The 12,200-nt window shown below is 37.8% G+C and overlaps 1 protein-coding gene across 1 annotated transcript; it reads left to right on the top strand.

Annotated features, from left to right (window-relative positions):
* The first annotated feature begins 5,717 nt into the window (after positions 1-5,717).
* Positions 5,718-7,880, top strand: LOC122082843 (protein NUCLEAR FUSION DEFECTIVE 4-like). The gene has a single exon (XM_042650630.1). It carries the CDS (start codon positions 5,767-5,769, stop codon positions 7,639-7,641), a length of 1,875 nt encoding a protein of 624 aa, XP_042506564.1. The 5' UTR covers positions 5,718-5,766; the 3' UTR covers positions 7,642-7,880.
* Positions 7,881-12,200: the final 4,320 nt, after the last annotated feature.

The raw sequence follows: 12,200 nt of genomic DNA, 5'->3' as shown, positions 1-12,200 counted from the left end.
GTGGAGCATCACTTGAAAATAATCTCTCATGTATCCCTGTTGTGACATCTTTACTTGTAGATCTGACTGAAGTTATCATCGGTAAAGGAATAGGAATCAATTATTCCATTTGCCATTGGATGATGTTGGTCAAGAAATTTGATGCGACTTCTTACCATTCCTCAAAAGAGCAATGGCCCGTCTCTTCAAATATTGATCAAAATTTACTTGTTTATTTTGTGACTGGTTTAAGGCTCTTTGGTTGAATTTGGGCACATGATTTATTGGTGTTTTGTATTGCAGTGACATTTTTATGAATCTAACTTCGCAATTTGGGTTGGGATTTGAGGATGGAGATTGACTCGCCAGAAAGTAACTTCTCTCTGCAAACTACGAAGTATATACATCTTTTTCTCTTGTTTGTGTTTTTGGGAGGGCGGGGTTGGGGGAGAGTCTGGATCTTTTTTTTATTTTCATTCTTGATAAAAGAGAAGCCTGCAGATCTGGTCTGGCGATGGTGGCTTCTTCAATCAAGTGATGTTGTAGCCGAACAACAAAAAAAAGCATATGAGCTGCATTTATAGTTGTTGACAGTAAAAAAAAAAAAGAAAGTTCTGTGAAGGGTGGTCAAGGATAAGGTGCTAGTTTTAGTGGGAGACATTGAGTCTGTATGAGAAAGATGGGAGACTATAAGATTCTTTCTCATACTGAAACGTAAAGAGATGAGTGAACTCTCTACTCTTTGATAAGTCATCCCACCTCATCTATTGAAGATGTTCCTATGAACCTTCCCTTCGGTTCTGTGTGCTGGACCAAATTGGTAAGATTCTTACTCTCAAAAGAAAAATAAACATCGTATGGGAAGGAAGTGCCCATGTGGCCCGGAGGTCTCTGAATATTACGTGCAAACAAACAGCTTTGACTGCCATGGAGGAAGAAAAGTCTACTTGGATAGTTTGATCGAGTTTGTGGGAGAGGAATACCACTTAAAATTTTATTTCTGATTTTGTTGTCCAGTAGTGTCGACCCTTCCATCATAATAAATATAGAACCAGATGTCATTTAATTAACCCTCTTATTGATTACTTAATATTGGGTTCTACCCAAAAAAAAAAGATTACTTAATATTGGGGGTAGTCGATGCTAATATCGTTCTTAGCCATCTGTCTGTTAGTCTAAGTTGGAAGTTTCAGATTGACTATTGTCATTCTGTTGAAAAATCTCTCTCTCTCTCTCTCTCTATCTCTCTCTCTCTATATATATATATATATATATATATATATATATACTCTACTCTACCCTAAGCGTTGTGTGTTGGGTTGGAGGTGCTTTCTCTTTTTAGAAGCTTGGAATTCTTCAAGTAACAATAAGGCTACGTTATCTTATTATATTTTTCTATTTTCTTTGCATCCAAACATACCCTTAAGCATTAGAATATTGCTGGTTTGCTTAAACACAGCTGGCGTAAAATGTTCACATTGTCCCCACTCTTGTGTGCATTGAAGATGTTCCTGTATGTACTCTCATTGGCCCGTGTCTATGACCTTTTCTGAGTCAAATCCACAGACCCATTTCAACCAAACAATAATAAACAATAGTATGTAATTTTTTTTTTAATCTCTTCTTGCAAGTTAAACATGAAGATACAAGCTTAAACCAACATATGAACCCATTTCATCCAATTTTTTTTTCAATTACACGACTAAACTACATCAGTACCCACAGATCATACTGAGTCCATCGAACATTCTTGAGTACTAAATGGGTAAATAATTAATCTTTGCATGCCAATCCAAACTGACGTACGTCCAAAGACTAATATATTAGTATTAGAAAGAAATTAAAGCTGTATTAGTCGTCGGTCAATTATTAAAATATAAAGATAAGTGGATAAGGAGTGCATACGTAGGCGTGCAGTGCATGCATGAATGATTAATTAGTCACAGTTTCTCTATTATTATCTCAAGTCGAAACATAACTGATGAGGTGATCCCAAATGAGAATTTTATTCTACAACTCACTATGTCTTAGTCTCTGTTTCCACCGTCCACTTTCCACTTTCTATGGATAGACAATTTCTAATTGCGTGATAAGTGAATCACCAAACAAACCAATCCAGAAGTGATAAGCCACTGACTTGATTAAGTACGTGTGGAACAAAAATTGTTTACCGTGCCTAACTATATATCCCCATCACTTCACTTCCCTTCGATCCTTTACCACCCTTACGTGTTTGATCATAATAGTATATATATATATATTCTCATCCTCTGAAGTAGGTGGTAGAAAAACCTTTTTGTCCCTAATAAGGTGTGGCCATTCCTTTATAATGTACAAAACTTTTACAATTTATCATAATATGGGTAAGGGTTATCTGAGGAGCGTACACTAGTACTCTCTTTCTATCTTTTTCCTTCTCATATGAAATGATTCCTTTCTATCTATGGACCATTTGTTGATCCTAATTAATATGCTTCTTATTATGCCACTTGCAGATAACCCTCTTCCTTATTTTATTTATATGAGTCCTGAAGTTGTTCAACTGTCTAATTATTTAGAATTAAGAAAAGAGTTTGAAAATCGGAATTAAAAAAAAAAAATTAATATATATATACGGGTGTGCACTACACCGCTATATGTATAAAATCCACGTAGTTAAGATGAGAGAGAAAACAATAGAAGTGTCCATGTAAGAGGGCGATAGTACATTGGCAACATGTTGGAAATTTTTTTTTTTTCTAAATTTAAATCTGATTAATTGATCATATATATCAATTAAAAAAAGTCATGTTGATAAATTTTTTTTTCCAGTCCAAACCAATGGGCACTAGAGAGAGAGAGAGAGAGAGAGAGAATTCTATACAATGGGTCCACATGGTTAGGAAGGTGATCAGAGTGTAAGAGATAATTGGTCGGTAGAAGATAGTGCGAGGGGAATGCTGTTGGCAATCTGTCGTATATCATTTTCTCAAAATAAAAATAAACATCCGATAAAAATGACCAGTTGATTACCACTAAATAACCAATTGAATTAAAATTAATAGAATTGTTTTATGTTCAGCATTGAAGCCAATGCTAAAGTGTAGCAAATAAGATTGATAACAAAGCATAAGCTACCTTGTTCGTTCTACCACGCATGACTTAGGCCCCCGCCTCTCTCTCTTTCTGTGGTTTCTGTATCGCCTGCTCTAACAATTGACTCTTTCGGCAGTCGGCCGCGTCTTCCATTGACGAAGCAGCGGAAAAGAAAGCTGTTTGAACTATGGCACTATAGTTGTGATAGTACTATATATTACTAAATATATAGGAAACGACTGATTGGCCATAACTTAGTAGGTCCAACATTTAACTTTTCTAAGGGGAAAGTTTTCTAAACTGACAACATATGTTACATCATATAGCATTTTCTCTATCTTTCTCTCCTCCTGACATTCTCGTTCCTTTCTAGTGTCTGACTTTTTTACCTTAGAGATCACTCCCCCTAATCCTTGTTATTAGACTTGCTTTAACCCAGACAGGTTGTCAAAGGATCGGCTCAGTTCGACCTCGACTGATATTTATTTATTTATTTTTATGGTTAGATCGAAACCGAAATGATATGATGTTCAGATTGTAATATCCAAACCGAAACTGATAACTATCAATACAAGTCAAAAAAATTACATGTTTCATGGATCGTGCGTTGAACGTAGTACATCAGGCTGATTATTTTTCTGTTTTGATCATTTTCTGAATAAACCCATTATTTTATTTTATGGCCTAAAGAAAAAAAGGGAATATAAAAAGACCATTGATGACAGTTCCTTCAATTGAGGACAATGTTTAAAAATTCAGAATTGGTTAAGAGATCGTTTTACTTAAATCGACTTTGATTCGAATCATCTCAGAATCCATTTAGATTTGATAGAAAATCATTCAGATTTGGTTTGGACTCACTGGACTTATTGATTCTAAGTTTAATCAGCCGGCCTAGATGATTCCAATATGAGTTTTTAAACCATGGCTGAGGAGCTATTATTTTACCGTAAATTGTTGGCAAAATAGATTAGTAGCATAGTTAATTAAAATACATTTTAAATAGAGTTTAAAAAAATGGTATTTAAAAAAAATAAAAAATAAAAGCTTAATTTTGTTTAAAAGTTCATAGTTCATACATCAAATATTAACATTTAATTAATAAGATATGAGTTGATCTCAATATTTATGTGCGTATATTTTTGTTTTGTTTTTCCAATATTTTTTAAATCTAAACATTTAAAATTCAAACAGTCTATTTTCATTTTTTATTAACTAATGAGTTTCAGTTATTCTATTGAAAGGAAATATTTAGTTTCCTAAAAATGGCAGCACTACCACATGAAGGGTTCTATATTGGATAAGTCCTTTACTTGTACAGATGGGCACTAGAGTTTCAATTTAATTTTTTGTTCCTTTCGATACCTTTATTAGTTGCGTCCAAATTGCAAAAAAAGATAAATTTGTAAATTGGTAAGGTTTCGAGTTCTATAATGTTTCTATCTGAAATTTAAAAGTAGAAGAATCACATAAAACCCACATATGGTGGATCATATGATTGAGATAATTAGTCAAAATATTTGAGAGACGACTTATTTTATGGTAGAGGGATCCTAAGTCTATTGCATGATCATCTGGCCAACTCACCAATCTCCCAATTAAAATAAATAAAGTCCAATATGATGGGGGTATTTTCTTGATAACATGTGCTCCTTTTGGTTGCATGTAAAGGGAAGGGAAGTTCTACCAAAACAATAAAAAGTAAAGGGAAGAGAAGAAATTGAAACTAATTTAAAAATAATTAAAGGGCACATGTTTTCCAATGAATGGATGATAAATAAATTTGGTATTAGAGAGCTCACATTTTGCAGTAGGAGAGACAGTGACAGTGTGAGTCTCATAACTCAGTCCTGCGTAGGAAGAGTTCCCACTCAAATTTCATGGAGATCTTTTTCTAAGAAATAAAAATCCCAAAGCTTTTCTTGGATTTCTATATGGTATCTCAATATTGGCATAAGTTTGTTCATCTATCTAATCCCATTGGGAGAAAGTTTTCCCACCATTGGTGATATGATCATGTGATGGGATTCTTGTTCCACCACAAACTCCCACCCCTATTGCTTGAATCGAAACTTAAAACTACCCCTCCCTATAGACATCCTGAATTCCTTGTGGCATTAGATGCTCATGAGAAAAGAATCCTTCACTCGCTCTTATCCCATATCATAAAAAAGACATAATTTTCCTTCATCCATAATTAAGGGAGATACGTAGGAGAAGGTAAAGCACACGATTTGAGTTATTGCCAACTTTGTCTGAAAATGATCAATGACCAGAGGATGGTAACTAACCCTTCTAACCATTGGTGCAAGAAAACTTTCCCCATATAAGAAATGTAAAAGCTTTGATCTTTTAAAAACGGGCCCACAATCCCTTCCTAGAAGGACCCCCAAAAGCCTCACCAAGTCAACTAATCAAAGTATCATCATAATCATCCAATCCACCCCCACCGTCTTGTTGACTTTTCCTAGTTAATTTTTGAAAAAAAGTTTTTCTAACACAAGCAGCCTTTCTCATACATTTTTTTGCTCTCCACAATGAAATGACCTATCTACCCTGACGTGAGACCACTGCTCGTTGGTACTGTCTCCTATCACGGAATCCTCTCCCTTCTTATATATATACATATCATAAAATTGTATTGAAGTTGGAAGGGAGCCCCATTTTCACTCTCTCCAATAGAACTCTTAACTCCAGAGGGGAAGAAAGGAGATGGCAGTGGATATGGGTGTTGGTGGAACTATAGGGTCATGGAGAGAGGTGAGGAGCCTGACGGGGCAAGTACTCTCAGGGAGATGGTTCATGGTGTTCGCATCTCTCCTGATCATGTCAGCAGCAGGTGCAACTTACATGTTCGGTCTCTACTCCAACGTGATCAAAACATCTCTGGGCTACGACCAATCTACCCTCAACCTTATCAGTTTCTTCAAGGACGTGGGTGCCAACGTCGGCGTTCTCTCCGGGCTCATCAACGAAGTCTCCCCTCCCTGGGTGGTCCTAGTCATCGGCGCCGTCATGAACTTCGGTGGCTACCTCATGATATGGTTAGCCGTAAAGGGTACCATTTCACAACCTCAAGTATGGCAGATGTGCCTCTATATCTGCATTGGTGCCAATTCCCAGGCCTTCGCCAACACCGGCGCCCTCGTCACCTGTGTCAAGAACTTCCCGGAAAGCCGAGGCATCGTTTTGGGTCTCCTCAAAGGCTTCGTCGGCCTCAGCGGTGCAATTATAACCCAAATCTACCATGCCGTTTATGGAAACGACCCCAAGGCTCTGATTCTTCTCATTGGTTGGCTTCCCGCTGCTATCTCTTTAGCCTTTGTTCGAACCATTAGAATCATGAAGGTGGTCAGAGGGTCCACTGAGGTGAAGGTGTTCTACAGAATCCTCTACATGTCCTTAGCCCTAGCTGGGTTTCTAATGATCATAATCATTATAGAGCAGAACTTCAAGTTCAATCGGGCTGAGTACGGGGTGAGTGCCGCGGCTGTTCTCTTATTACTCTTTTTCCCAATGGTTGTCGTTATAAAGGAAGATATTAACCTCTGGAAGAAGAAGAAGAAAAGATCACTTCAAGATGCTACTTCTTCTTCTTCTTGCCAAGTTACAGTTGAGAAACCAGTGGTGGTACCTGTGTTGCCACCGCCACCCACTCCAGCTTCAACAAAGCCAGAAGAAGTGTCTTGCCTAGCCAACCTGTTCAAGGCACCGGATAGAGGTGAAGACTACACAATATTGCAAGCACTAGTGAGTGTGGATATGTTGATTCTGTTCATAGCGACTATATGTGGGATAGGAGGGACATTGACAGCCATCGACAACTTGGGGCAGATAGGTCTCTCACTTGGGTACCCATCTAAAAGCACAAGCACCTTTGTATCGCTTGTAAGCATATGGAACTATCTCGGACGAGTGGTGGCGGGTTTCGTCTCTGAAATATTTCTCAAGAAATACAAATTCCCACGCCCCCTCATGCTTACACTGGTCCTCCTCTTCTCCTGCGTCGGCCACCTCTTGATCGCCTTCGGGGTCTCCAATGGTTTGTACGTGGCATCGGTGATCATTGGGTTCTGTTTCGGTGCACAGTGGCCTTTGCTCTTCGCCATTATATCTGAGATATTTGGGCTTAAGTACTACTCCACGCTTTACAACTTTGGGTCAGTGGCGAGCCCGATCGGACTGTACTTGCTGAACGTGAGGATGGCAGGACATCTGTACGATAAAGAGGCGAGAAAGCAGTTGGCGGCGAAGGGGCTAAAGAGGAAGCAGGGAGAGGGGTTGACCTGCAATGGGGTGGTGTGTTATAAGCTTTCCTTCCTCATAATTACGGCGGTGACATTGTTCGGGTGTGCCGTATCCATGATTCTGGTGATTAGGACCAGGAAATTCTACCGCAGCGACATCTATAAGAAGTTCAGGGAGGCCGCAGCTGCTGCTGAGACTGAGATGGCTCTGGACTCTAGCGGCATCAATGAACCAACAACCAACAGAAATGGAAACGCGGAGTTATGCTCTTCCACGGCGAAACCGCCGGAAACCACCGTGACCAATAACAGAAGCAACTCAAAGACAGAAGAGGGATAGATAGAGACAGAGACAGAGACAGAGTAGAATCGTTGAAAAGTCAAATATAAATCGTTGAAAGGTCAAGTAGATTAAGATAGGAGCAATTGAAGAGGTGTTTTCATAATTTCACTCCGTTGACCTCTTTTTTTTTATTTTTTGTTTTGTTTTGTTTTTTCTTCTGTTGTAATATATATTATATATACACTACTACATGACATAACACGTAACTCTTCTCCCATGTTTACCACATGGGAGCTCATCCGGATTTGGGATCATGGAGGGATGGAGGGAGAGGGGAAATGGTGAGTGAGCCTAGGAACGTCCCATTGTAGCTTGCTCTTGCTCTTGCTCTTGCTCTTGACCGGGCCGGAGGCAGGAAAGCGTACATGGTTGATTTTTCTGGGACACTATTACTCTTATCTTATCGAAATTTCAAGGTCCTTCGTGTAACAAAAGATCACTAAAAGAGAGAGGGAGAGGTCTCTTCACTCTTTAAAAAACGAGAGAAAAGCCTAACAGTGTGAAGTGTGAACACACACTTTACTTCGGTTGGACAACCGAGTCGGTCAAGGCCAAATTTCCTAAAAGATAGGTACCGTTCAATTGGGTCAATTCTCCCTCTAATAATTCGTTGATCAACAGCTCTCTCTCTCATTGGTTTTCTGTTATTAGTCTAGATGTTCTCTCTCTCTCTCTCTCTCATTCATTGGTTTTCTGTCACTAGTCCACATGGAGTGCTTCTTTACCAAAGAAAAAAAAAAATATCATGGAGTGCTTTGGCCAGTGGCTACACCCTCTCTCTTTTATTTCCCTCTAGATTCTTGATGTTGGTCAATCCTAAATGAGAAATTTTAGATCACCGTGGAAAACCTTTTTCATAAGGAACTTGGGCACCGTATGACCACGTTCCATTTTTACCCTTTTTACTTTTTTTTGTTCCTAAAAATAGAAAAATAATATATAAAATATTTCATAAAGTACTTCCATTTCACCCGTTTCTAGAAACATAAATCAAAATTAATGACTATTTATAATTTTAGAAACAATTTTGACGAAACAAGTCAGACTTGTTTCATCGTTTCTAGAAATGAATTTGAAAGAAAAAAAAAGCTGTTGTGCCTAATAAATCTCTCAATTATTTAAACTTAAAAAGAGGCAATCGAACCTACTCTCCCTTTTGGGCATTCAATGATATTACTGGGTTTTTTCATGGCATTATATCGCATTATATCTGCAAAAAACTTTTCAAGAAACAAGTTTATCAAACACCAAAAAATCCATTTTTGTTTTCGAAAACATGAAAAGCCGTTTCTGTTGTTTCTAGACACAAAAGCAGCAGAAACATCATCAAACGGTGCCTTGGGACTCGTTTGATAATGTTTCAAGAAACAGAACAAAAAACATCTGATAAACTATTTTGTTTCACTTGTTTTCAAATATATAAATTGAAATTCCTACCTATTTATGGTTCAAGAAACGACCCAAGCGAAACAAGCCGTTTCTGGAAACAACTCGTGGCCATTCTTTCGCTGGTTACTATCGACTTCCAGAAACATGACTTATCAAACACCTTCAATTCCGTTTCTGTTTCTATATGTTTCTGTCGTTTATTGAAACAGAAACGGCATAAATGTTATCAAACGGGCCCTTGATTTACCACCCTATTTCACAAAATTCATAGTCCCAAAATGCACCTTCAAATCACTTGTTCATGACCTTAGTGAACTCCAATTAATATAATTTAGAACTGACTCCACTTAACTATGCATTCTGCTATTTCAAGGTTGTATTTGGTATGTAAATTCTCCAAATAGATTCTTGGTCTAAACGTAAATGTATTCCGAAATGAGATTTAAATAAATAAATAAAAGGATGAGTTTCAAAATACAATCTAAACTCAAAATCTATTCAAAAAATCATACCAAACACAACCTTAATGAAAAGAAAATTAAAAAACCGACCCCATTGATTTTTGTTTGTTCTATGAGTTACCTCATCCTCGTCCGATCTGGACATACCCACTTTCGCTCTTTCTTTTTAATTCTCTTCCTATAAAGCGCATGAATCATTATTTAGAATCCAGATCCTCCGTACCCAAAATTTGTCACAGGAAATTATGCTAAGCAATTTGATTGGTCTTCAATAAAGCCTTTACAATAGCAATAGTGGTGAGGCCTATTTAACTGTTAACAAGAGGAAGAAAAAAAAATCCAAAAGCCATAACTTTTGACCCTCCTATAAAGCTACAATGAAGATGGTTTTTCTGCAACAAAGTAGGCAGATCCCATTTGAAAATAATTCCCTTTCACATGAGAAGCTTCTCATCGAATCAAATTTCTAAATTTGTAAGCATACAAAGTCTAAAAACATTTGGAATTTATAAGAGTCAATTGTTTACCGTAAGCAGTTCTATATTGATCTCCTACAGTCCCTGCTTCTAGAACCCAACTGTCAGGAATTTCATACACCCCCACCCCCCACCCCCCACAAAAAAAAAAAAAAAGAAGAAATGAAAACATGTACCACAACAAAGTTCCCTTATTTCGTTTCAAGGGAAACTCTTGTTCTGGGGAAATAGTTATCCTGGGAAAAATGAATACATATAACGCAATAAAGTTCAGTTTCCATAATCACTACTTTGATGACACCAACACAAACTTTGAGATTTTCATTTAAATCATTTCAGACAGATTTTGTATATATAAACAAAACCCAAAACCCTATTCACGATGCAGGAACTCAATGAAACATAAAGAAGAAACAAACCCACAACCGCAATGCAAGGATTTACTTGGTTCAGCAAGGTGCCTATGTCCATGGAGAGCTGAAAGCAGTTTTCACTAACAACGGAGAAAGGGTTACTTGCTCTCTTTCTCATGCCTCTCTTTGTTTACAAAGAATTCTCATTACCCTGATAACTCTTCAGACCCCCCCCCCTCCCCAGCTCAGCATGGCCTAAGAAACAAAGATAAAAACAAAGTTGAGCCAATTCCTCCGGGCTTTTAATGGCCCCACGGGAGCAAATTACTCCACAGTGGCACAGTCCACAGAATAGAACGCGAGATTTTTCTTTCGAATTCGAAAGAAAAATCTCAAGTTGATTGAGTATCGAAGACCAAAAGAATTTAGGCCAAAATGCAAAATGCAAACTTACAAGACATCAACCCTCACAGATTCTTCCCTCAAGTTTTCTTGTTACAAAAATTTGAAGGCAAAGGAGACAGGAGGTATTGAGCAATGCAATTTAGATTACTCAAGAGATTATAAGAACTACGCATGGCTTAAGGTTTCAATTCTAGCATAATTTGGAAGAAATCAAAGTATTAACGGAATCAGGTGGATCAAATAGAACATAACTATATTTTACTGTCACCACAACCCTCTATTCTCCTAATCTAATGCACTCAAGACATTGACAGAAATGATATACTCACCACCTCATGATTGTTTTGACATACATGTTCTAGCGATGAACTGCAAACCTTGTTACTCTAGTAATTTCCGTGGGTCAGCTACTTCATTTATGCAGATTCACTTGACTAGACTTCTCTGTCAAATGGTGACATGGTGCAGCAATGATGCACACAGAGGAGGTAAAGCAAATACCAAGGGAGAAGGAAAACAGGACTATCAAATAGAAAGTGCTTACTGTTATAAGCCATTTATTTGAGGTGGTAAGATTTCCCATTAGTTTCTGTTACTCTTTTAACTTCTTGGTTTGAAAGAGCATGATATAAGTCTTCTCCACATGCCTGCACTTTCCACTGCTAAGATTAGAAACAAGAAACATTTTACAAAAGAGGAGAGAATGTCTTTTGGTTAAAAATGCTCTTGTATCATTCATTCATCGGGGAACCCCATCATTTGTGTGATCTCATGGTACATGAGAACCTCTTCTCAACAACAGAAACAAATCAGATCTTTCTGATTGACTAATTCTCAGGACTTAATTGCTTATAAGAACAGCATGGCACCTCATATTTTTCATCACCATGGAACCACCACAGATCACAACAGTTTTAACTTTCATCCTTTCTGTGTCAAAAAGCAACAAATGGCAGACAAACTAAGGGGAAGGGATGCTGACAACTTTGCAGCCTTTCAAACATTTGTCTAGCCCTAGCTTTCTAATCATACTACTAGTTATTGTTTCATACAAGAGAATATGAAACTCTATCTCCCCAGTACCATGCTGTCTTTTCTATCCAAATCTGAGTTAACTCAAGTCATCCTGTGGTATGGACTGATGCTATCAGTCCAACAGAGACTCAGTTTGGTGTTGCACACTCTATGCATGAAGTGGTTCCCAGTCACAGCTGTGAATACTGCAACGGTTCATCAATCGCTTAAGTTATCTACTGTGGGTAATGAAGTTGACATCTGTTCGTCAATTGATGAACCACTACTCTCCATAAATGAAGATAGCATCCCAGTCGTAAGACTCGTAACCAGCAGAAAGAATCTGCATAGCCCTTTTGCTCAATTGCAAAGAGTTTCTCTCACTATCACTCTCTAAACCATGCTGGCAGAAAGGGGGGGGGGATTGTTATCCTATTTGCATGAATCACCCAATTATA

This window comes from Macadamia integrifolia, chromosome 6 (genome assembly GCF_013358625.1).
Source record: "Macadamia integrifolia cultivar HAES 741 chromosome 6, SCU_Mint_v3, whole genome shotgun sequence".
Lineage (NCBI taxonomy): Eukaryota > Viridiplantae > Streptophyta > Magnoliopsida > Proteales > Proteaceae > Macadamia > Macadamia integrifolia.
Note: the sequence above shows the minus strand (reverse complement) of the source record. Positions and strands in the feature narration are given on the sequence as shown.

What these genes read in the sequence shown, in the direction of transcription:
- LOC122082843 (XM_042650630.1), top strand. Translation starts at nt 5,767, where the DNA reads ATGGCAGTGGATATGGGTGTTGGTGGAACTATAGGGTCATGGAGAGAG.